The 27062-nt window shown below is 40.8% G+C and overlaps 1 protein-coding gene across 5 annotated transcripts in view; it reads right to left on the reverse strand.

Moving 5' to 3' along the window:
* Positions 1 to 27062, reverse strand: part of GHR (growth hormone receptor) — a 274390-nt gene that overhangs the window by 122991 nt on the left and 124337 nt on the right. For 4 of the 5 annotated variants that reach the window (XM_030330534.1, XM_030330518.1, XM_030330540.2 and 1 more), the window contains one exon: positions 22750 to 22830. In XM_030330534.1, the coding sequence (XP_030186394.1) occupies positions 22750 to 22819 (70 nt within the window). In that variant the 5' untranslated portion in view covers positions 22820 to 22830. Of the gene's footprint in view, positions 1 to 22749; positions 22841 to 27062 lie in introns of those variants that run through there. The other variant, XM_030330509.1, reaches the window with a different exon arrangement.

The following is a 27062-nucleotide window of genomic DNA, read 5'->3' on the forward strand; positions in this document are numbered from 1 at the left end:
TCTATCTGCTGGTTAATACAGATAACTACTTAGTTTCATCAAAGCTTGCAGGATATGTGGCCTCTACCCTGTGATAGCCAGTCTCAGCTTTGCATCGGCACTGTGGCTTCTGCTGTTCTCGCCTCCTACCCAAACTTCCCCACCTGTTCCTCTGCTAAACAATTCTGGATGCAAGAGTATTAAAAGTGAGGTATGGGGATTGTGCGGAGATAGGCTGATGATTAAACATTCATTAAAGTAAAGTTGAATGATTTTACTATGAGTATAGTACCAGGAGACTTAATTTCATTTCCCATGAAGTTATAATTTATTACTCAGAAGACTAAACAATCACTGCATGGGGGTAGCATAGCACATTAAAGGAACCCACAAGGGCTTGCCGTCAGCCACACCTGAGTTCTAGTTCTGGCTTTGCCCCTTGCTGAATGATGTACCACAGTCTTCTCAAACTCTCTTGACCTCAGTGCCTCGTGGGTAAAAGAGAGCTACTTCAGGTATCTCACAGGATCTCAAAGGGATGCAAGGTGAACACATTGCTGCCTAAGTGTCCATTACACTGTTAATGCTGAATTCGCATCAGTACCTCTTATCTGGTGACTAGAGGCTTCTAAACTGTAAGGATTAAAAAAAGTACTTTCTTTCCTTGCAAGATTTGAGAAACCCAAAGATTAGGGGAGGTAGGGATGAACCACCTTCTTTGGCAAGAGGTGGAATTTGGATAAATGATAGAAGAAAGAACTGGGGAGAAAGAGGCAAAAATATCCCAAGGATAATCTTTTCCTGGTAGATTTCTGAAACCTGGAAAAAACCCATAGAGAGATGCAGGGGTCTTCATAAAGCTCTGCTCTCAATGTAAGTTGTGTGTCAACAGTGTCCAAACAGCTTGAGGCTATCCTAATGATTTCTCTCATAGCTGTGGTCTGTGGACACCCCTGTGGGGACTGCGTTGACTCCTTGTGAGCTCACCTGTTTAGACTGGTCAACCCCTGGTGCTCGCATTTAAATATTTTGCTGCTTGTCAGCACCTCCACTAGAGGGCAGCAGGTGGAAAGAAGAGGATGTCAACATGGATTATTAATGTAGACACTTGGCAATAATAGCTGTCAAGGTGGGGTGCCAAGCACTAGGGGTACAAGGGGACAAGTTAATGGAGTGGAAAAGATGAGAGCCTGAGTAATTATTGGTTTTCCGTTTCTAAGTGAAGCCATGGGTAGCAGGAGAAGGAGTTCGGCATTAGTAGGAAGTTGGAGCAAGGTTTCCCAAACCCGTAATTTTTAGATTCATGTTCAAAGTTTTCCTAGAACAAACACAAACATATAACATTAAAATAAATTTCAAATCACTCTAGATCTTCTGCATTAGAATCTCTAGGTATAAAGTTTATGAATCTGTATTTTTCAAAAACTTCCCAGCTTATTCTGAGTAATAGCCACGATCGGTTCCCTAAGGATGTCGGAGGTCCCATCCAACTCTCAGAAGACTAATTTCACTAACAACAAATATGCCTAAAGCAACCTTGAAAATAATGGTAACTTGTGTATCCCTCTAGTAACCTGTTTTTAGAGACAAAAGGGGCAGAAGTAACTGAAATTGCTAGTGTGGACCACCATTTACAGTTTTCAGAGTGCTATTACAGACACATTCTTCCTCAACCTTTTAATCCTCACAACAAGACTGTAAATAAAAAGATTTTAAAACCCCGCTTACAGTTAGGGAAACCAAGTTCTAGCTAGGCTGCCTTATGGTGGTAAGTCTAGAAACAGTGCCTGTTGACTACAGTTCATTCTGTTCCATCAGAGTGCTGTGCCTTTTCAGTTCTGTTCTTGACCTGGATTTACCATCTTTTCATCAAATGATTTAGTGGAACTCTAAGAATGATGGCCAAGTCTAAGTTTATTCAGAAGAGAAATGGAGACAGTCTTAAGAGAAAGCTGGGATGGCAAGGCCAATAGACCATCTCTAACTGTGTCTTCCGGAGCTCTAGAAAACAGAAAGAAGTGAACGGTGACAATATGTGAGCGAGAAAGATGGATGAGGGTAAATGAATCAGAGCCCATGCTTCTGTGGTTGGCCTGCCACATGAAAGAGCAGAGTGATTTCATAGAGGCCTTATCTCAATCTAATTCATACATTTCAAAATCTTTCTGCTACTGACCTTTCTGTCAAGAGGATGCCATTCTGCATGCACCTAAAGACATTTCCAAATTTTCAATGTTTCAAAATAGATTTTCAAGTGGATTCCACCAACTAGGTCACTTGCTCTCAAAGCGATCTATGGAAGAATGCACAATGGAGCAGGAGTTTGCATGTTGGCCCCACTCCTGCCAGTAACTTCTGGAATCTTGGGGAAGTCACTTAACCCTTTTGGGCCTGGGCTTCCTCTCCAATAACCAGAGAGAGGGCTGGTGCTGCAGATTCCAGACAGACCATGAGAATAAGTTTAGTGTCAAATGATTTTAGATTGGTGTCTAACATTTAAAACCAAGGAGATTCATATAAAATATTGATGGCCAACCTTGGGGAATACTCCAACAAGGAACAAATGAAATGGTTTCCTATGGCCCCTTCCAACATATTAGACAATTATTTTTTACTATTACAGTCTTTCATCTGCCTCACCCACCCACACACCCTCTGCAAACACCTCCTCCCCCTGCCTCCCCCCCCTCCCCACACACCTCCTGTGAAGGAAAGCCCCAGGACAGTAGGATTTTTTATCTTTCTTGTTCACTGAGGCACTCCAATGGTGCCTGGCACCTAGTTGGTGCTCAAAAAATATTTGTTGAATGAATTCATGGTAACTTTGTGAAAAGCATAGTTATTGTTTTCAAATGAGGGAAGCTAAAGACAATCCACTCAATCCAGAAATAAGACACGAATATATCTAATAAATTCCTGATTTATCACAATACAGACTTTGTTTTCATGGGCCGCTAAATAAGGACTATCAGTATATATTTATTTATGCCTATATGGTGTGTTTCTCATACATATGGTCAAATTGAGACTAAAAAATAACAATGGTGAAGTCACAAGGATTCTGAATGTACTATAAGATCCACCTGTCAGCTGTTTGTTTCACTTGTAATGCTTAAAGAAGCAGCATGGCATGGTTATTCTAAAGGCATGTGACAGTTCAGTATGTGGAATGTTCCATATTAGTGTAAACTTAAATATGAAGATTGATTTCTCTGGTGGTAAAAGGCAGGTCTTAAGACTGATGAAATTTAATCTCACACCAATTATATTAATTTCAACAGCTGGCTTTGCAGTTACCATACTCTCCCATGCTTCTTTTAATAAATGCTCACGGATGTCTTCCTGTTCGCTCCACCAGCCTTTAATTCTCAGAGCGGTAGAGGGAGAAGAGACAGGAAGCATTTGCTGGAAGCAGTCAGATGTGACTGTGCATTCATGAGGATTTGTTAGCTGATGTTTAAGTCACTGCGCTCCTCATAAACAAGCATGAGTGACAGGCTTTAAGGGTAATCTTCCAAAACAAATGTGACTCATAACCATTAGTGCAGCACATGCTACAGTTAACAACTCTTGTTCTATCTAACCTATGAGTACCTCTGGAGCATAGAATAGGCAGAATCACAGGAAAAGTTTAAAGGGGGAAAGAAGTTGCAGCCTTTAATGCAAATGTGGCTCCACCAGGCACACCAGCCCTTAGATGGACTTTCCTCGTCAGTGACGATTTTATTTAGAACACCGTAGAAATTTGGAAATTCTGGTACTTTCATGATGGTTAACCCAATCTCCTTGGTACAGAATTATTTCTGTCGAAATATACAATGTCAGATTTAGCGTTTCAAACAGGTGTTTATGTTGCTAAGAATGTTTGTTTTTGAATCAATAGACCTAAAATTATAAGCTTCCTGGTGTTCCTTGCGAGTGTTTCTGACATTTGTGCCCTCCTTAAGGAAACCTGGGTTGGAGTTTGGGGCTTTATAATTTTTATTTGATTGTTTCATATGGTTTGCTGTCATTTAGCAAGTATGGAAAAAAAAAAGATGGGAAAATAACAGGTGTCTGTAACCATTTCAATTCTTAAGTTGCTCATTAAGATTTCATATCACTTTATAAGTAGCCCTAAAAATGATAATACCTTAATCTGTGTTGCATACTGACTGTTGGCAGGCACCTTAAATACTTCTAGCAACACTGCACAAATTTATGACATTGTATGAAAAAGAATTAGTCCATCTGTAATTACTATCACAGAGCTTCAGCTGTAGAGTCCAACTAGTTTTCTATGGTTTGGGTCAAAGGCAGGCCTTTCTTTCCTGGGACTCCCACAATATTTTGTGCACGTTATATATACACATTCATTTTGGAGGTCTCCATGATCTTTTTCTTCTAACCTCTTTGTTTACTTGGCAAACCCTAAAGCCTCTAAGTTTATTTATTGGTTTCCAGCACCTGCCCACCCCCCAAATCTTAGATGAATGAACGTATGAATCAGTGAAAAGGTAAGAGATGTACTGTAACCAAACATGTAAATATTTTATTTTTAAAAGTACTTAAACACGCTTTCTGTAATTTGACTCCCACAACAATCCTGGCACTATCCATTCAACAAGCAATCACCAGATCTGGAACAGTGGTTCTCAATGGGTGTCCATTTGCCCACCCCCAGGGAATGCTTAGCAATGTCTGGAAATGTTTTGGTTGTTACAACTGAGGGTAGGAATGCAGCTCCTACCACCTACTGGGCAGAGGTCAAGAACGCTGCTAAACATGCTACAATGCATAGGACACCTCCCACCACAAAAAAAATCACCTGGCTTACAATATCAATAGGCCAAGTTTGAGAAACCCTCATCTAGGCCCTCCATCTCTGAAAACTAGTATAACTCTATGTTCTGTGAGCTCCTGTCCAACAATATTTTTCTGATTAAGTCTATCCTGTAAGAAATTACTCAGTATTATCATATCAAACGACCTCTTGCACTCAATCATCTTCCTCAAAACATAGAAACAACTAACCTTGCATGGGAATAGCAAGTTCATGGTTAGATTCCTAATTGCTGGGTCAGGATGGATGTTTGGTTTGCTAACTCTGTTCTTTTAGAAAAGACAGTTGGGTGTAGTCAGTACCTGGATACCTCCATGCATCTCAATAGGAATGAATTCAGAACATTCACCAGTTCAGCTGTTTCTTATGATCAGAGCTCCTAGGAGGATAGCTAGAGAGGCCTAGGTGGATTTAAATATCAGCTGTTAAAAAAAACTTCAGAGTCAAAATGCTGGCAAGTGAATTCCATGTTTTGCATTTGAGAAAACCATACCTGAGTGAGTGGGAGGGAGCAGGAAGTGATGGAGCTAGAGAGAACTAGAGAGAGAGTGAGAAAGCCCTTTTGTTTGTCACAACTGAATATCTTTCTATAACTTCCAAGAATGATTCCCTGACTTAGTGGGTGTAGTGAACAACATATCTGGATCCTTTATAACGCAATCTCCAGCAATAAATTATAGTTTTAGTAAGCATCAATTCCAGCAATGCAGAAGAGCATAAATCAGGGAGAACAGAGGAGTCTTAGAGATCACATTACTCAGATTTTCTGCCTATTTTTAATTTTCTGAATTACTTATTCACACAAAACATACCTGGAAACCTACTCTGTAAAATCAAAGTGTTATTATATGAAGCTGTGTTTGAACAAGAATAGGGCACCAGAGTCCTTGGCAAGTTAGCTCCATACTCCCACATCTTAACCCCAGCCCTCTCTGACCTATTAATTCATCCTACTTTGGGATAATTATAATTGGCATAGAGTACTTTTTGTTTGAATGTTTATTTTTGAAAGAGACAGAGAGAGAGAGAGAGAGAGAGAAAGAGAGAGAGAGAGATTGGTAGACAGAGAAGGAGACAGAGGATTCAATGCAGGCTCTGCACTGACAGCAGAGAGCCCAATACAGGCCTTGAACTCAAGGACCGTGAGATCATGACCTGAGCCAAAGTAAGACACGTACCTAACTGAGCCACCCAGGCGCCCTGGCATGGAGTATCAACCTAATTGCCCCCGTTCTCCTGTTTAAAAAAAGTTTGTTTATTGAACATGAGTCGGGGAGAGGCAGAGAGAGAGAATCCCTAGCAGGTTCCACATTGTCAGCATTGAGACCAATGCGGGGCTCAAACCCAAGAACCAGAGATCGTGACCTGAGCTGAAGCCAAGAGTCAGACATTTAACCGAATGAGCCACCCAGGTGCCCCTGTTCTCCTTTGGAACTAAAGAGGAGATTAGCCTTTATGGAAAACCTAACTCTTCCAGGTAACTACGCCACCTACTGAACATGCTATCTCATTTAATTCTCATGGATAATTTTATGAGCAAGGATTATTATCTTTATGTTTTAAGATGAGAAATGGAAGTGCTGAGAAGGTCATTTGCTTAGATTGGCAGAATTGATACAGGTTGAGCTGAAATTCATACATGCATATGTTTGGTTCCCAAAGTCTATTTTTATGGTATAATATTTTACCACACTATATAAACAGATTTGGTTACAGCCCTCCTCAAGATGATACACTTTAAAAGCAAATATCTTGTCACTGCCCCTTAATTACCCTCAGACTAAACATCACTAGTTCCTTCCACATGATTTCAAGGATCTTCACCAATAAGTCTGTTTTGTACTGGTTTGTCAATATCCTTCTTAAATCTTGATGTCTGCAGCTCACCAGATTATTCTAGATATGTTGTGGCCATTGCAGAGTCAAGACTGGTAATTTCCTTGTTCTGGACTCTCTATTTCTAATTAAAGCAGCTCCTTGGCAGCCACATCATAACAGGTTAGTTACACTGTACTTGCAATGAACTCAATAACCAAGTCTTTCACAAAGGACTTGCTGTAAGCCAAGAATCTCACTGCCTTTATTTGTGAAGTTAATTTTTTTAAACCTGGACAAAGGACTTTACATTTATCCCCATCAAAGTTTATCTTGGTAGTTTTTGCTCCCAACTGTAGGCTGTTGAGATACTCTGGATCCTATGTCTGTCCTACAGCACGTTAGTTATCTTTATTTAGCTTTGCATCATCTGCAGATTTGATTAGCCTGTCTTCCTTGTCTGCACTCTAGGACACTTATTTAAAAAAAAAGTCCAGACGAAGAAGGCCTATCACAAAGGACCTAAGATAGGGCTTGGCAGGAGGGAATCTGTTCCACAGTACCACATCCATATCTGAGAAATTATAGAAAAAATAGTTTTCGAGTTGAAAGGGACAGATAGGCATTTTTTCTCTGAAAGTTCTATTAATAGACAGGCAACTGAATTTAGAGAAATTAAGAACTTTTGCACATAACCATAGTGCTGATTACTGATGGAACTAGATTCATAAGCAGGGTTGCTGATTGTTAACTTTTTTTTTCCTATCACACCATTAGATGGGATCACTAATGGCCAAGAAGACATCTCAAATTTGTTTCAAATAGTTTCTTGACACAATTTTCTTTTCGGACAACTTGCCCCTTTCTCCTAAAACAGCAACACAAAAAGAAATTCCAGTGAACTGAAGACTCTTGTTCTTATAAGCTTGGTTTCACTTTCACTGACTTATATGGACAAATCCTATCAGAAAAAAAAATGGCATAAGAACAACGCTCACCTGACATAAGTCCTATATGCAAAATAGGGTCTATTAATCCTATGAAAGGTAAAACTTTGGGTAAGGAAGTGTAGATTTAGAAGCAGGCAAAAGAATATGGCATAAAAGTGTCTGTTGTGTGTAGCATAACTCTATAGACCTGTTAGGAGAGAGAGGAGACTGCTTCCCTTTACTTTGATAGCTTCTGGATTCATAAAAAATACGTGAATGATACAGAAGAGAAAACCCAGAGTTGATTTCATAAGCAGTCCTTGTACCTCCCTACAACAATGGGTGTAGAGCCTTGTGGGTAAAGGACTAGACAGCAGGAGACAGCTGTTCAGTGACCCAGGAGGTACTTTTCATGGAGTTTTTTTCCAAAGGGTAAGAGGTGGTTCCTGTCCCCATAAACTTTGGCTATTGATTTAGCTTCAGGAGGAGATGCCCAGTTGCTTTGAGAAAATTACCCATACCTCATCAGAAGCTTTATATATATATCTGATAATTTATATGTATAACTTATACCAGAAGTTATATATTATATTAACTATATTATATATCATATATATCATATCAGAAATGAGGTCCAACAGTGAAAGTCTAAGTACTACATTAAATGTAATTAACCTGAATCTAAAGGATTTACTGAAGTAGCTCATGGAATCACCTCCTGTCTTTTTGACGTAATATAACCATGGCTCTTTCCTAGGCTGATCAGGTAAACCAGCAACTTCCAGGAATCAGATGAGATCCCTACAGAGGCATTACAGTTAGATAGTCACCAAGAGAATCCTAGGACACGACAGGCAGTGTAGTATGCACTCTGGCTTGGACTCTCACTTTTGCCCTCATTAGCTTTGTAAACTAGGTATGAAATTATTCTTGGTGTTCTTCCCTAAGGGTAATATGGAAACTTCTTCTTTTTTTTTTTTTTTTTTTTTTTTTTAAATTTTTTTTTCAACGTTTATTTATTTTTGGGACAGAGAGAGACAGAGCATGAACGGGCGAGGGGCAGAGAGAGAAGGAGACACAGAATCGGAAACAGGCTCCAGGCTCTGAGCCATCAGCCCAGAGCCTGACGCGGGGCTCGAACTCACGGACTGCGAGATCGTGACCTGGCTGAAGTCGGACGCTTAACCGACTGCGCCACCCAGGCACCCCGGAAACTTCTTCTTAGCATTGCTGTGCAGATTAACCGAGGTAGTAATATAAGGGACTTACCACTGGAACCACTAACAAGCTTCTATATAATTATTGCAATAAATTTGTTTTAATTCTGTCTTTCCACATCCCTAATTCACCTAAGTGACTAACCTGGGGACCTGGCCTCATTCCTCTTGACATTGTGTCTGCCACACAGCAAGTGCTCAATAAACGCTCACTGAACTGAATTGACTTGCCCAGTATTAACTACCAGCAGCAGATTCAACTCATGCCAGACCCCTTTGCTGACTTGGTCAGATTTAATTTAATTAAAAATACAAGAACTAGAGCACTAAGGTTTTTATCAAACTTACCCTCTGAAGATTCATTACAAAAACTGTAAACAGAATAGTGTCTCATTTAGTAAAATCTTATGCTGTAATGTCAATTCTATTGTTGAAAACACCTTAAATATTAGAATGCTCTTATCGACAGTGTTCTGAAGGCATTATTACAATTATCTTTAGCTTTCAAAACTTCCTTGTGCAATTGAAATGCTTCTTTTAGGCATATATTGTTACAAATCAAATTCTGCACATATCTGTTTGTTTATTTAGGCCTCAAGGTTTGCAGTCACTCACTTCAAAGCCAATAATAGTTACCTTATTGAATATCTGTTTTTCCCATGGAATCTCAACAGGTGGTCTATTTGTGTTACTTCCCCAATGATTTTAAACAAGTTATTTTCCTTCTATTTAACAGATGAAAAAACTGAGGCTCAGAAGCTGTAATAATCTACAAAAGGCTTTGTAGCAGATGTTGTCAGTCCTTTGCCGATGTAGACCCCTTAACCATTTTTTACAAATGTTTATTTATTTATTTTGAGAGAGAGAGAAAGCCCACGTGTGGGGAAGGGGCAGAGAGAGGGGGGGAGAGAGAGAGAATCCCAAGCAGGCTCCGTGATTGGTGCAGAACCCTACTCAGGGCTCTATCCCACAAACCATGAGCTGAAAACAAGAGCCAGATGCTTAACCAACTGAGCCACCCCTTAACTAGTAGGCTCTCCCTTAACTAGTTTTGTGCACACAGATTCCCTGTGTGCCTTCACTCTGGACACCCAGCACCTGTGTCTTTGCAGCCCTCAGGCTGCTGGAGCCATCTTGATCTGCCTTGGAGAACTGATAGTGTCTAGGAACTTACATCCACCTGGGTCAGCCCTTAACCACCAAATGAGGGCTGATCTGGACAACTTGAAACACTGCTTCCGGACGGGAATGTACCAGATAGCACCCTAAACAGTCACCTCACAGTACTTGATATTGATTTTTGTTTTTGATTTCTCTATCTTATTTCCCTACTTCCCTGTCAGCTTCTTCCTGGAACATTTTCTAACAATTCACTTTCATTTAAATCTTTGTCTCAACTTCTGGCTTCTGGGAAACTCAATATTTTTTTTTTAAGTTTATTTTTTGAGAGAGAGAGAGAGAGAGAGAGAGAGAATCCCAAGCAGGCTCCATGCTGTCAGTGCAGAGCCTGATGAGGGGCTCTGTCTCACAAACCGTGAGACCATGACCTGAGCTGAAATCAACAGCTGAACATTTAACTGACTGAGCCATGCAGGCAACCCTGAAGAATTCAATCTTAAAAAAAAAAAAAAAAAATCACGTGACTCATAAATGGCAGAGCTGCATTTCAAACCCAAGTCTGACAAAGTTCAAGATCTGAAATCCCTACCTTAAACCACTTCTCCTCACAATGAGAGAAGAAACAGGAGTCGGATACGATTGGTACAGAGATTTGCTTGCTGATCCTTTCCCCCAAGCACCTCTGCATGTTCTCTGAGTACCAGCCAAGTCACATGACCAGCCTCTTCTCTTCTTGGCAAGTTCCTCCACAGTCTCCCTCAGCCTCTGACAGTGTAAGCCTCTGGCTGATGGCTGCTGCCCCAAGGAAGTGATAGCCATGGGCAGGACCACAGCACCAGAGGGACACCTTGCATAACCAAATCAAATGAAAATCAAACTGGGCTCCTGTCAACTAACTGCAGAAATCAATCAGTGGTCTATGCAGTATCTACTGAATGCCACTGTGGGCTCAGTGGCAGCCAGTCTCTCATTACAGCCTGGAATTTCAGTCCTTTCCTTCTATCTTCCGGTTTAAGGCATCAGTTGACTCTCCCTATATCAGAGGCTCTGACTTTGGGTTCATAGCAATCCACTCCCAACCAACATGTTGGAAAAATCACCCCCTAAATTCCACAGGGAAGAGTTCTATTTTAGATACATCTCATGCTAATGAAAGTGTTTAATATTCTTATTTTTCATGAAGTTAAATTTTTTAGACCTAGGAATACAGGTTTTTAGCACCCATTCATGGAAATAAGACAGGTCACACAGGGAGTAGCTACACTTTTGCCTTTCACACCCACAATGGCTATAATAAACATGAGTTTGACATACAGATATAGCCAAGGTATGCACAGAAATTAATCCAGCTCTTTTATTCCTCGATCAGAGCTTTCCAGGAAGTCAGGCTTAATGATAGCTGCGAAGAGTGAGAATGTTAGTCAACCGTGCTTATGAAGTTCAGAGCAAACATCCAGAGAATATGGTGCTGGCATGGTTCACACAGGCAGCTGGGCACAGACATACACAAGCCAGGCCTGTCAGAGCATGGCCCCTTGGGGACTTCGCTGCATTCTACTCCTTGCTACATCTGACCAAACCGCCTGATGTGGAGCAGGGCTCTCTGATGGACTCCTGTCCATTTCCCTATTCCCTTGCTATCAGCACAACACATTCTTCCATCACCAGCTATTGTTCAGAACAGCATAGTGCCTCTTGCTCCAACCAAGGAAGCAGCTGGGTCAATGGCTGAGCAGAGGAGAAGGGAGGGTAGGTCCTAAATGTTAAGAAGCCACAAAATGGTCCTTTCCTTTAAAAATGACCTCTTGTTAGATGCTGGCAAGGATGTGGAGAAACAGGAGCCCTCTTGTGCTGTTGGTGGAAATGCAAACTGGTGCCCCTCTGGAAATCAGTGTGGAGGTTCCTAAAAAAAATTAAAAATAGTACTACCCTATGACCCAGCAATAGCACAATGAGGAATTTATCCAAAGGATACAGGAGTGCTGATGCACAGGAGCACAAGTACCCCAATGTTTATAGCAGCACTTTCAACCAATAGCCAAATTATGGAAAGAGCCTAAATGTCCATCAACTGATGAATGGATAAAGAAGATGTGGTTTATATATACAATGGAATACTACTTGGCAATGAGAAAGAACAAAATCATGCCATTTGCAACAACGTGGATGGAACTGGAGGGTATTATGCTAAGTGAAATAAGTCAGGCAGAGAAAGATATCATATATTTTCACTCATATGTGGAACTTGAGAAACTTAACAGAAGACTGTGGGGGAAGAGAAGGGGAAAGAAAATAGTTTCAAACAGAGAGGGACGCAAAACATAAGAGACTCTTAAAAACAGAGAACAAACTGATGGTTGATGGAGGGGCAGGGGAGAGGGGAAAATGGGTGATGGGCATTGAGGAGAGCACTTGTTGGGATGAACACTGGGTGTTGTATGTAAGCAATGAATCATGGGAATCTACCCCCAAAACCAAGAGGACACTGTATGTTAGCCAACTTGACAATAAATTATATTTTTAAAAAATATAGGGGCGCCTGGGTGGCGCAGTCGGTTAAGCCTCCGACTTCGGCCAGGTCACGATCTCGCGGTCCGTGAGTTCGAGCCCCGCGTCAGGCTCTGGGCTGATGGCTCGGAGCCTGGAGCCTGTTTCCGATTCTGTGTCTCCCTCTCTCTCTGCCCCTCGCCCGTTCATGCTCTGTCTCTCTCTGTCCCAAAAATAAATAAACGTTGAAAAAAAAATATAAAAAAAAAATGAAAAAAAATGACCTCTTATTTTGGGGGAGGCCAAGGCTCTCCAAAATATAGTGGTCAACATCACCAATCTCCGATGATGTGAATCTGGTAATTCTTACACATAGCATGTGGCTATCAAGAAGTCAAATGCTCTAAACATTATTTCTCATTCCACAAATTTGCAAAGTTTTACCAAATGATTAGACAATACAGAAAATACCAGTTTTTATTCATATTCAGAGACTAAGAAACTAAGGACTTAAGCAGTATAACTTTGAATTTTAATTTTGAGAGTTTCATACTTTAAGATGGGTTCTCACTGGAAAATTGGAAAGACCTGATATTTAAGGAAAGGAGCTGGGAAAAGTGATCTAGCTATGCATATAATCACTAGTCAGAGTTTTCGTAATCTAAAGTTCAATGTCCAAAGGGGCAGAGAAAACTTGGATTTGGGATCTGCAGGCCTCATCATACCTCTCTATGTTTGTCAATATTTGAAATGATTTAATCAGGTAGGTGGGGCACAGATAAACGTGGTGTCTATCTGTGGGGGTTGGTGCTGGGTGACTGGTTCTTTCAATGCAGGATGGTAGGCAGTGGCTGGTGCATGGGGTACAGAGTTCAGTCACTTGGAAAAAAGTTGACAAGACTTAGGAAGGGCATCAGCCTCTTAGACATTGGTGTGTAGGACAGATTTCTGACCTTGATGGCATCTGAAGTATATAGCAGAATGAGATCATTCCATCCACAGAGAAAGCCCATAAATCAGGGCTTAGAGTAGGACACACGGATGCTCAGGGCTTCTTTGAAGCCACTGGGTTCTAGCTTCTATAGCTGCACAGCTATTTCCCACTGGAAGGGGGTCCTAATTCAGCCCCCAGTCTGGTTAAAACAAGATAACAGATCCCTAGTGACAATTGTGGGATATGACTAGAGAAGTCCGAGGTCAGGATTTACATTCTGGTTCATTCATTCACTCAAGAAATAAATGAAGATCTACTGTGTGTAGGGGAGGGGGATATAGGGAAGAGCAAAACATCCTTTATCGATTTTAAGGTTTGGTGAGTTTTAAATCCATGACACTTTATTACACAGGTACATGGGGGTCATTTTGTTAATCATTTACTTGAAAACAATTAGGTTGCCTAGTTCAAGCCCAATCCAGACTTTGTCACATAATTTAAAACACAGATGTCATTACAACCTCATTGAGAACTGGGACACACAACAAATGTTACTTTTCCTATACCCTGATCCTACCTCCCCTTCCCATCCCCTTGTCCAGCCTTTTGGTGAGAGATTCTATTAACAACATCCTAAAACATTTCCTTCATGCTTGGGACATGATCCACCATGATTTGGTACGTGCAAACCTGCCAAAAAAATGTAATGAAGACACTGTAATGAGTTAAGGTTAAGGCTTAAGGCCAGTAAGTTGTTGTATAAACAGAAGCAGAGATTCCTGATAGATGTATCTGGTGAAATACTGTGGATTCATTTGAACAGATTTGAGAAATATGAGCCAGAGAAAACTCTGATTTGCAGCTGAGGCTGAAGAAGGGCTCCAGGTCCCCGGCCCTTGTGGTCTGTACAGTTACCACCAGCCAGGCCACCACAGAATCCTAGCTTTGTATGGTCAGATGCATCAGATTTCAAAGTGTGTTTATGTTACACATCATTACCGCCTTTACGCTGCTAACTACAGATCATGAGGAAGCTTCTCTTTGGGTTTGAGAATGACACTGTTGACAGCATTACTTCAACACCCATACAAGTGTTGGAAAAGCCAAAACAGGAAGGTGATGCCTGCTGCTTGTGAAAGATGAGGGTCGTGGCTGCCGGGGACTGCCTGATGACAAGTTAGAAGCACAGGCTATGGATAAGCTGGCAGTTAAAAGGAGCAGGGGCTAGGTCTTCAAAAATGCCTTTGTTGCTGGCTCTGAAATGCTTAAAATTCTATATCATATAGAGATTAAAATTAAGGTTTAAACTGAATTAACCCTGGGGAAATAACTCACTGACTTAAATTCACACTGAGGAGAAAACCATCAACCACAGGTTCTTCCCAAGAGGGTTTTCTAGGGAAAAGGTGCTGGGTGGTTGAGGAATGCTGGGTCCCATGTCGTGGAGGGCTGGCTGGGCTGGTCCAAGCTGGTGCGGACTTCTGCACAGCCAAACGTGGGTTAGCCTCCAACCAGAGGCAGGAAGCCCAGTGTGCCCATGAATAGAGGCTCTGGCCACATATCAAATCTATTATATCAGCCTCGCTCCTGTCTACCCCATAACCAGAGCCCCAGTTTAGACTACCGAACCAAAGTGGTGGGGATACATTTTGCATACCAGGATTGGCTCATCCCGAAAGAGTTGGAGTCTGAGGTGGAAGACTAGAAGCACAGTCTGTCACTGGCATGCGTGAATTGAATGTTCCAGGTTCAGACTATTCCTGGGCGGTCCCAGCCCTTTCATTTACTAATTAGCTGAGGCACAAACCTAATCACCCACACTGCCAGTTGCTTTGTAGGGGTGAGTCACTTAGCTATGTGTAAGCCTGACCGACCTCCCAGATTGTGCCCGGCGCAGGGCTTTGCTGCTGTCAACTTATCCCGCATATATTTCATTGTGCTCCATGAGGTAGGTACATACTCTGGTGATGATATAATATCTGGGGGTATGTCCAGGTCTCAGGATATAGTCATGAATGTCCGGAGACTACATGGGGAGACAGCCAGGCCTTTGTTCCATGGCAAACCCTCAGTGCACAGTAGCCTGAGCCATACCACAGCCATACCACAGAGGCGGGAAGCTAGCTGTGCAGCCCAAGCTGGGCACGGGCAAGAGTTCTGGAAAATGGTACAAAAGGAAGGAAGCTTAGATGCCCTGTTATATCAGTGTGAGTATGTCTCCTCCCTTACAGAGCAGCTCCATGCAAGTACCACTTCACTGCTAACAGTCCAAGCTGTGTTCTGGGACTTCCCCGTATTAACAGTGAGTCATTGCTGATGCTGATAACCTTAACTAAAAATATGAGAACTTAGAGATGGATGGAGGAAGAAAGGTCTGGCAGTTCCTGAAGTCAAAAATGCACACATAATTGGGCTCCAAGTACCGACGATTCTGTCTCCTCAACATCTCTGTGATCCATCTATTTTTTTTATCACAACCATCACATTTATATCTTCTCTCTCCTGACCTATTACAATCATCTTCCTCTACATTCATCTCTCTCAAATTCACTTCCATCCTATTACCAGTAGTATTTCCAAAGTGAAAACCTAGCAGTGTTATTACCCTGTTTAAAACTCTTTTAGTAACATAAGGGGATCACAATTAAATAATGTTTACTTATCTGTCTTCTCTTCTATAAACCATGGGCAATCTAAAGGCAGGAACATAAATTTAAAATTCATCCTTGGATCCATAAACCGGCCAGGAGGAGGTCAAACTTTCACTCCTCACAGATGACATGATACTCTATATGGAAAACCCAAAAGATTCCACTAAAAAACTGCTAGAATTGATTCATGAATTCAGCAAAGTTGCAGGATATAAAATCAATGCACAGAAATCGGTTGCATTCCTATACACCAACAATGAAGTGACAGAAAGAGAAATCAAGGAATCGATCCCATTTACAGTTGCACAAAAAAAACCCCATAAAATACCTAGGAATAAATCTAACCAAAGAGGTGAAAAATCTATACACTGAAAACCATAGAAAGCTTATGAAAGAAATGGAAGAAGACACAAACAAATGGAAAAAGATTCCATGCTCCTGGATAGGAAGAACAAATGTTGTTAAAATGTCGATACTACCCAAAGCAATCTACATATTCAATGCAATCCCTATCAAAGTAACACCAGCATTCTTCACAGAGCTAGAACAAATAATCCTAAAATTTGTATGGAAGCAGAAAAGACCCCGAATAGCCAAAGCAATCTTGAAAAAGAAAACCAAAGCAGGAGGCATCACAATCCCAGACTTCCAGCTATACTACAAAGGTGTAATCATCAAGACAGTATGGTACTGGCACAAGAAGAGACGCTCAGATCAATGGAACAGAATAGAGAACCCAGAAACGGACCCACAAACGTATGGCCAACTCATCTTTGACAAAGCAGGAATGAATATCCAATGGAATAAAGACAGTCTCTTCAGCAAGTGGTGCTGGGAAAACTGGACAGTGACATGCAGAAGAATGAACCTGGACCACTTGCTTACACCACACACAAAAATAAACTCAAAATGGATGAAAGACCTCAATGTAAGACAGGAAGCCATCAAAATCCTTGAGGAGAGAGCAGGCAAAAACCTCTTTGATCTTGCCCACAGCAACTTCTTACTCAACATGTCTCCAGAGGCAAGGGAAACAAAAGCAAAAATGAACTACTGGGACCTCATCAAAATAAAAAGCTTCTGCACAGCGAAGGAAACAATCAGCAAAACTAAAAGGCAACCGACAGAATGGGAGAAGATACTTGCAAACAACATGTCAGATAAAGGGTTAGTATCCAAAATCTATAAAGAACTTATCAAACTCAACACCCAAAAAACAACTAATCCAGTGAAGAAATGGGCTAAAGACATGAATAGACACTTCTCCAAGGAAGACATCCAGATGGCCAACCGACACATGACAAATGCTCAACATCACTCATCATCAGGGAAATACAAATCAAAACCACAATGAGACACCACCTTACACCTGCCAGAATGGCTAACATTAACAACTCGGGCAACAACAGATGTTGGCGAGGATGAGGAGAAAGAGGATCTCTTTTGCATTGTTGGTGGCAATGCAAGCTGGTGCAGCCACTCTGGAAAACAGTATGGCGGTTCCTCAAAAAACTAAAAATAGAACTACTATACAACCCAGCAATTGCACTACTAGGCATTTATCCAAGGGGTACAGGTGTGCTGTTTCGAAGGGACACATGCACCCCCCATGTTTATAGCAGCACTATCAACGACAGCCAAAGTATGGAACGAGCCCAAATGTCCATCAATGGATGAATGGATAAAGAAGATGTGATATATATATATATATATATATATATATATATATATATACACACACACATATATATATGTGTATATATATATATACACACACATATATATATATATGTGTATATATATATAAACACACACATACATACACACACAATGGAGGATTACTCGGCAATCAGAAAGACTGAAATCTTGCCATTTGCAACTACGTGGATGGAACTGGAGGGTATTATGCTAACTGAAATTAGTCAGTCAGAGAAAGACAAAAATCATATGACTTCACTCATATGAGGACTTTAAGAGACAAAACAGATGAACATAAGGGAAGGGAAACAAAAAGAATATAAAAACAGGGAGGGGGACAAAACACAAGAGACTCATAAATATGGAGAACAAACTGAGGGTTACGGGAGGGTTTGTGGGAGGGGGGATGGGCTAAATGGGTAGGGAGCATTAAGGAATCTACTCCTGAAATCATTGTTTCACTATATGCTAATTTGGATGTAAATTTAAAAAAATAAAAAATAACATTAAAAAATTCATCCTCGGATCCATAAAAGTGCTTGATTAAAACTTGATGAAAGACTGTTTTGTGTCATCATCTGCAGAGGTCTGTGCTCACATCTTCCACTGGCACCCTTTAAATTGTTGAGGCCAGGAGCTCCTCAGCCTGGTCTGCTACGTCCTGCTGAGCTCCAGTGTGGAAGCGGTTTGTGATATCAAGAGGACCAGGTGACACAGGGTTGCTGATGTACATGGATGCAGGCTATGGCATGACAGCAGAATGAAAGATTTCTTCTTGCCTCCTGGTGACAGTGAAGACAGCAGCAATCTAGAGCTCTGTGGAGGTTATCTTCACTTTCAGTATGCATGGAAAGCCTAGAACTTCTTGAAATCATTTGATAGGCACACCATTTACTGGTTCCCAACTATAACCATGACTCTAAACCTTGTTTGATATATATCCTACAGGTCTTGGCAACTTCTCAGGGCCCTGTGGGGCCTCACTGTCGGGGTGGGGGGGAGGAGTTATTAAAAAAATACAATGTTCCTTCCACTGGGTCATTATTTCCTTTTTGTTAGCAATGAGAAGAGAGGTGTCTTTTTTTTTCCTACATAAGTGCTGTGTCAGTTTGCGTAAGTTTATAAAAAATGTTCAAATATATGCAGAAAATATTATTTTGAGGATCCTGATTCCTTTAGGATGCAGCATCTCACTCCTAGTGCACATTTCTTACCTTGACTGATACAGAATGATGTAGCATCTTTTAATCTGCCGATAAAATACTAATTATGTGCTTTGCCTGCAATCCATGCCACATCCACACACATATATATAATGTACATTATACATAAATATTATAGATGCAATTTACACATATTAGACACACACACACACACACACACACACACACACACACACACATAATGTCCCATCATTAGGACTTATGCATGGCCTACAGCTTTGAGAAGAACTATGACTTGCAGGATATGCTTTACATTCTGTCTCTTCTCTTTCTCTCCAAATACCATCTTCACTCCTCAAGACCCAGCAAGACCTGCCTTTTCCACAAAGCTTTTGCTATTGCTAAGCCTTCTATAATTTAACTCCAATCTATTGACCTAAGTTTACTTCCGAAGTGAATAATTACAAATGGAGTGCTCATGTATAGCACACTCTGGCCAAATGAATCATATGCCTTCTGCAAAGTAAGTGCTCAAAAAATAGCTGTTGAATACCAAATGTGTAAAATAGAACCACTCATTGCCTGATACAGTGTCTGTACATGGGAAAAACTCAGTAGCTGAATGAGTTGTTCTCCATGTACACCTTCTACCTACACCTGTGAGCTTCCGTTTATGTTGTTCCTCTATCACATCGGCTATTCCGAGAGTCTCCTCCTGCTCTTCTCAGCCTTTTAAAGTCTTAAACAAGTATTGTAGTTCTGCTGAATAACACCGACCTCCTTCATGAAGTTCTAATTCACTACAGCAGGAGGTGACCCTCCACACTTCACTCCTCCTAAGGAGTGTAGTTTGGGGCCACTATTTCAATTGTTAATAGACATGGTCTTACACGGCAATTCTTTGTGCAGGTTCCTGATCTCTTAACTCATGGTAACTTCCTTGAGAGAAGAATCACTATATTCCTCATAGCCCTAAGTTGAATCTTTGAAAAAAGAAAGCTCTAAAAAAATATCTATACATTAAACTTGAAGTAACTATTCCAGTCCATCTTCATTTACTCTTTTTCAGAACATCTTGACCATATGTATTCATTGCACAATTTAGACCTTAAAGCTATACAGTTTCTCATTAATTTCTAGAAGTTCCTTATGTCCCAACTAGACTGAAATTCTTCAGGGCAAGGGCTAATATGCTCCCATGTTTGGTTGCTGAGGTCAAAGAGGATCCTCAGTTGTGGACTGACTGAAGTAGCAGAGATGTGATCTAATTTATAACAGGCACTCCTTTGAAGAATATTTCAAAATCTTTATACACATTTCTCATTAAAAATCATCATCCCAGGAGCATCAGTTCTGATGCAGCCAGTTGACAGTTTAACCTGTGAAGCCCCTTTGAAAATAAGGCACTGCTGGTCATTCCTGATTTTGGGGTAAGAAATTGTCCCGGAGACTATGTAACTGGTTATGAGAAGCAGATGTAGAGACTAATATAAGGATGAAAGACAATGAGAGGGCACCTATTACAACATCGGAGCTAACACAATGGTGCACTGTTCCATGTTTAGCTCTCATTAAATTTCTCACAGGGCAATTAGACATAATGAAAAATCCTCTCAGGGCCGGTATATTTCTAACCACTCATCTGCCCAAGCAAGAAAAACCCTGCTCCAGGCTTCAAGTGCCAACCTTCCCTAGGCATAGAGATGTGTCATCTTTTACCAGCTCCTAGGTAACTTTTCTCCAAGTAACACTTGCCACATGCCTTCCTCAGCAGTGTCACATCTTTCCCTGACCAAACTGATTTCAAATGAATGGTTTCACGGTGAAACTACAGTGGTAGCAGGTTTTTGTTTTTGTTTTTTTTTTTAAATTCTTACCTGTATGTTTAGTCTGCCTCATATAATGGGAGACAACATAAGAACAATTTGGCTACAATCTGGACCTGGCAGAAGAAGGACCACATGGCCCCCGAATGTCATCTGAGATTCAATCCACGTTGTCACGTGACCACTCTGGCAGAACTCATCAGATAGATGGCCAGAACTGGTAAACACACTCATGTGCGTGCACGCTCATGTTCGAACATGTTCATCTACACCTTCTTATGTAGACATCATACTCATCCATAACAATCCCTAGGCCATTTTAAGGTAGAACCCTGGAGTAGCCACATATTTCAAAAGAATTTTGGTTAGCCCACTAAATTAAAAAAAAAAAATTTTTTTTAATTTAAAAAAAATTTAAAAAAAAATTTAAAAAAATTAAAATTTAAAAAAAAACAGAAGAAAAAAGAAATTTTTTCCTTTGCTAAATTACTTATTATGTGTAAGTACTGGTAGGCTACATGATTTGTTTACAATAAGCCAATTCATTTTCTTATCTCTGTTACCCCCAAACAGAGCAAACAAAAAACTATCAAAAAGCAAACATAAAACCAGTTAATGGCGGTGTTTTCTCCACTCTCCTTATGAAGTTAAAGGTTTATGTCAAAGCTAAAATGTCAAAGCAGCTGAAATAGATGCTCTTTGCAGCCTCTCTAGGTCTAAAATGTAACTTGAGCTCTACTCTTTCAGCTGGGGCTACGTTTTTAATTTTCTTTAAAGATCTCCTTTGCCATACTTTTCATTTCACAGGTTTTTTTTTTTTTTTAAATTCCTCAAGCCTTGCCCAGTGGAGTGAAAGCTACCTTAATGAAGAAAGTAGAGATTAAACTACCATGACTTTGGAACAGCAGAGGCTCTCAGCTGTAATTCTTTGGCTCAGAACCAGGGTCTAAAACCAGCCATGGGAAAAGCTGCTGACATGGAGCCTGCAGTTCTCTCCATGTTTGACTTGCATAATGTTGACATTATAACACCAGAGAGACCCAAAAATATTTCAAACAATTATGACTTCTTTTCTATAAATATTTTAAAATTGCTTTACAAGATAAAATAACATATTTTACCCTTCTTGTTTTTTTTTTTTACTTTGGTGGCCCTCAGCAGCTCACTACTACAGATTTATTTTTGGCTCAAAGGTCAGGGAGGACATCTTAAGGCACTACCTCTGTTGTTAAACTGTGTTTTCCAACATGAGTTGCCCAGTGAGTAGGGGAGTCAGCTACTCTTAAAGCAACAACTGAATGCAGTGTCAGAGCATAGGAGAAATAGACTTTATTTCTTATGTTGGACACTCAAGCAAGGAAAAAAAATCACGCACTCAAGACAATCTTTTAAAAAGTCTCGTACCCCTTTATAAGCAGAGTTTACTTTCTGGACAGAAACATCCTTCTTCTCATTCCCTTTCATTACTCATTCTCGCTCCAGTTATTTCTGCTATGAGACATACGTTTGAATGTACTGGGACTTCACTAGGAAGAGTGTATAAAAAAGGAAGGAGACTTATAGAGATGGCCAAGGAAATCATGAGTTCTGAGTACATTATTCAACTCTTTTCATTTGTGTCTTCCTTCACACTTTGCCAAATGGTAACCATCCAGAGTGTGAGAGGTGAAATTTATTTGAAACCTGCAATTTCCGTTCTCAGAGAATATGATTCAGAGACCTTAATTCTGAGCTCTGGAAATAGGCGATGATATCCTTAGTCACGGATGAACAGAGTGATCAGTAGGTTAATAACCAACCTTCCAGTGCAATTTCAATATCTCTCCCAGGACCAAGAGACCTGGCTTGCTTTCAATATAAATGTCCTCAGCATGATTTGCAGCATTTATTTTTGATGTGAAAAGATGAGATGCCAAAACTGTATTCCTCCTAAAACATCCACAGAAAAGTCCACCCAGTTTATGATTTTAAAGCTAAGACCAGTTTCCCATTTGCTGCTACTTAAAACTTACCTCTTCTAATTAAAGCATCCAAAGAACTTATATTTAACAAATAAAGTTCAGTGTTATTTCAAAACACTGGGGGTGGGAATGGGAAAGTAGAACTCACCTTCACTCCCAGAAAAAGCACTGCTTGATCCTGCCACTGCCAAGGTCAACAGCAGCTGCCAGAGATCCATACCTGTAGGACCTGAAATCATACAAAAAGGAGTAATCATACAAAAAACAGTAAGATAAAAGCAGACCATTATCATTACACACTGTTTATAAGCTGGCTAAACCATGAATGAGCTGACATGCATGTCAGTTCCAGAAGGAATCCCAGTAAATCTTTCATTGCCCCAGAGTCTCATATTATTATACTTTTCATAAGGGCAAACAGTAGGTTTGTAATAAATTCTATTTCCCATGTGTGCTTGCCTCAGGAAATAACATGGACACTAGAGAGTTTCCCATCTTGGCCAACAGCCCTAGAAACACTTTACAACAAAGGACCCCCTCCTCCTCCCCTCCCCCCCTCCCACTGCTTCAATAATAGGGCCAGTGTGGTTTCACGTTAATTTGATCTGGAAATAGAAAAACTTGTCAGCAGTATCACCAAGCATAGGGCCTTGAGCTGGACAGGCCATAAAAGGAAAAACACAACAAACCACTTGTAATAGTAAAACTCCTCCAGTGTTTCTCACTGAATAAAGGAGCTCAACTAATACTTAGAAACCCATGCTGATGAGCCATCATGAGGAGGTGTAGCTAGAAGGGAGCAGAAAGGAGAAGGTGAGAAGCACAAGAAAACAAAACACCTGTGCTTCCTAGGTGGCCTGCCTAGGATACCCTGCCTGTCGTGGGTTGTTTTCTGTTTTAGGAAGAATGTGGTCTCTGAAAGGCCCAGGAATGTGAACACCACCCCCCCCCCCCCCCACTCAAAGAAAGGTCAGTTGGAGGCCTTGCTAGCTATCTGGGTGTGGCCACGCCTTAATCCCTTCAGTTTGATGAATAGGGGAGCAGATCATGCCTCAGCCAGCCCACACTTTTACCTGGGGGAAATAAGCTTCTTTGGAATAAATAAGCCAGGTGTCCACTTCTAGGACCTCTGAAGAGACAAGTTTGGGCTGGTTTAAAATGAACTCAGTACACTGTCCTTTGGAGAGCTGTTGCTACATCTGACAACTAATGCCAACTACTTTAAAGCTTAGCGGCAATATTTTCATAAAATTACATTACTTACACATCACTCAGGCATACCTGATCATCACATTGGGAGCTCCACCGGGGCCTCTATTGGCCTCATTTTCTCTATGGTACATTCTTGACAATAATGAAATAGCCTTTCTCATTACCCCTAATCAGGCTGAAATGATGAACAAGAACATTTGTTCTCATGGGTAATGGAATGGTGTGGTTCCCAGTAATGGCTGTGTAATTCTGAATAGGTATAAAGTGTGATATTTCAAACTTTCATTTCTAGATAGTGGATGGCCCATCATTTTTTTGTTGTTGTTCCATATGATTTCACATTCTTAAGAAGTTCTAAGAAAACACATCTCTACATAAACTGAATATCTTCCTGGGTCTGAATACCCATGTATATGCCTATCGTATAAAGAATGCCCTCAAACATTGCCTCGCGGAGTCACTGACAGAACTGAGTGACACTGCATGTGCACACACTGCCAATTACAGGATTGCACACAAATGTGAGTTGCAGTTATTGTAGCATCCATGTTTTAGGTTCCTCACCTGGAAGGCTCTGGGCTAAGGGCCTTTGCATCGTCCTCATCTGCTTTGCAAATGCGAACCACTGAGCGGCTCTCTTTACTGCTAGGTGAATAGGCTATGTGATCCTAGCTGGAAGCCGCCAGCAGAAATGTGTAAAAAGGGCAAAAATAAATATGTGAAAGGCTGAAAATGCCATCCTTTTGTTAACTGGATATTTCCTTTTAAAATTTATTTTTAAGGTTGTTTTGTTTTGTGTGTGTGTGTGTGTGTGTGTGTGTGTGTGTGTGTTTGTAAGGAGGAAAAGCATCAAGGAACTGGGCTCTGAACAGTGTTAGTTTTCCTAGCAATCCCCCAATGCACTTAGTGTCAGGTAGAGACACCTCCTCTGGCACTCGCTCTCTCGATATCAGGTTTTAACAGGGAGTTCCAGTTCTAGGCAGGGTTTTTTGCTTCCCAACTGAATCAAGATATGAATAGGTCTGCCTTTCTCAGAAGGCTGCTTTCTCTGGTTTGGAAGTCACATCTTCAAATATTTCAAAGACACTTGGCAGATGCCAGAAACAAGCGAGTTTTGCTTCAGATGAATTGTAGTTGACTCCCTCTCGTCCCCAAACTTTTGAAAGCTGCTGCCTGCAAATGAACTTCACCTCTTTCAAATTTTCACAACATATCTCCATAGAACGCATTCTATCTCATAAAGAAACAAACAAATCAGAGTCCTTAGAGCAAAATTAGCCATACATCTGTTTGCACAGCCCTACAGAAAAGGAGGTATTTAAAACTGCTATTTTACCCCTAGGAGATAAGAACAGGTCACTGCACTGAGAGCATTGCATAGGGCCCCAAGTCTCGCTCCAACTAGGGAGCAGAGAAGAGGATGGAGAAGTGTGGCTGGATTCAGGAACAGCTAACTGCTTCATCCAAAGACTAAAACTCTCCTTCCACTGTTGCTGGCTCAGTGGGGCTGACTCTGAAAGTAGTTCCTTACTGAGCGGTCCCCAGAGCCAGCATGTGGCTGGGCTCATGGACATTCTGTTCAATTTGACTAGAGGCTGCTCCCTTCAGTTTTGCAGAACTCCATGTGGCAGCTTCTAGGTGAGAGGAGCCTTCTTTATTAGGTTTAAGCTGAGAGAAAAATGTCCCTAGGAGAGGACAAAGTGTCAACACACAAAGTCTGAAACTTTAATGTAGTTCATCAGTGATGTGCCCATGTGAGAAGGAGAAAGTACCATTATTCCCCTTCCCCACCATAAGTCTCTATGTAGAGGCAGGTACTCCAGAGGAATCTACCAAATTGTACCTTAGCCTACTGGGTTCTTATTTTGCAATGTAAGTTTGTAATATTTTTCTAGGGAAAATACCTCTGTAAATTTCTACTGATATTTATGCATTCTTTGGCTATAGCCTCACAGCAAGATTTTCATTTGGGGTGGGGCGGTGGTTGGGTGGGGGAGACAAGTTTCTATTCTTGCATGATGGAACTCACACCATTTCCACTTTCAAAGCCTGAGGCATTTTGCCTGCCCATACCCCCAACCCCCACTTCCACAAGGGAGAGCTAGCTGAAAAGCAGTGTAATCCAGCTGGTGTGAGTTTTCATTCTATAAACTGCCCAGCAGAGGAGACTTCCAAATTACAGTTAGGCCTGTGATATACTGACTTTTATTCCTTGGCTATAAGACGGTACATAAACACATGAGAAGAGATGGAGATTAAACAGGATATTTTTTCCCAATATGTTATAACCAATTCCAGGCCAAGAAAGGAATCGCTTCCATTTTTTTTTTTTTTTTAATCTTAATATGAGCAAGTAGTTGTTGAATTCTTAGTTCTAGAATTGTGCAGGGCACAATGGAGAATACAAAAGCAATCACAATCATGGTTCTCTACCCCAAGAATTAGGCAGGACAGGCACGTGAAATTATGAAAAGAGGAAGTATACCTAAAAATGCAAGAAAGATCAGAGTGGGGAAATAACCAGCAACTGAATGACAGAGAAGATTGTGCTAGGTAAGGAATAGTGGGGGTAGGATGTGAACATGCATTATGGGTAAGAGCTCAGATGGTACAAATATCCTGGGTATGGCTTTGGATCTGATTAGCTCAGGGCAGTAGTTAGAATGAGCTGGTGAGATAGAGAACAGGTTTGAAACTATGAATAAAGGGGAATAAAACTGGACCGGCAAAGGAGGACTAGCCCGAAATAGCATTTCAACTCATATTAATCAGAAAGTCACTAGAAGTTCTGGGATAGGCAAAGCATGTGTAAAATGGATTATTCTTGGGCTAAATCTGCCCCTCATACTTTCCTCATTAAGTATCACTGAGAAATATGACAAGATATGGTGATGACTGGATATAGAAGATGATAAAACATGTCTATTGTAAATGGCTGAATATATGTGTGGAGGAAAGATGGCGCTATTGATAGAAATCAGAACTTTGGGATCAGAGCTGTTTAGAAAGGGTAAGATCACATGACTGTCTTGGGATATTTGGTATTAAAGTGATTTAACAGTGATTGAAAGACTTGTGGAAATGTTAGAAATGTCTGGTAGGAAGATGAAGGTAGGAGACCAAAGACTGGGAGAGAGAATGAGGTCATTACTGGATTTTAGAGATATTTACATAGAGAGGATGAGTACCAGATGAATTTAATGTGAAGACTAGACTATTTAATGAAGAACCCCCATATCAACTTTATTA

The sequence above is a fragment of the Lynx canadensis genome, chromosome A1 (assembly GCF_007474595.2).
Source record: "Lynx canadensis isolate LIC74 chromosome A1, mLynCan4.pri.v2, whole genome shotgun sequence".
In the NCBI taxonomy this organism is placed as follows: domain Eukaryota; kingdom Metazoa; phylum Chordata; class Mammalia; order Carnivora; family Felidae; genus Lynx; species Lynx canadensis.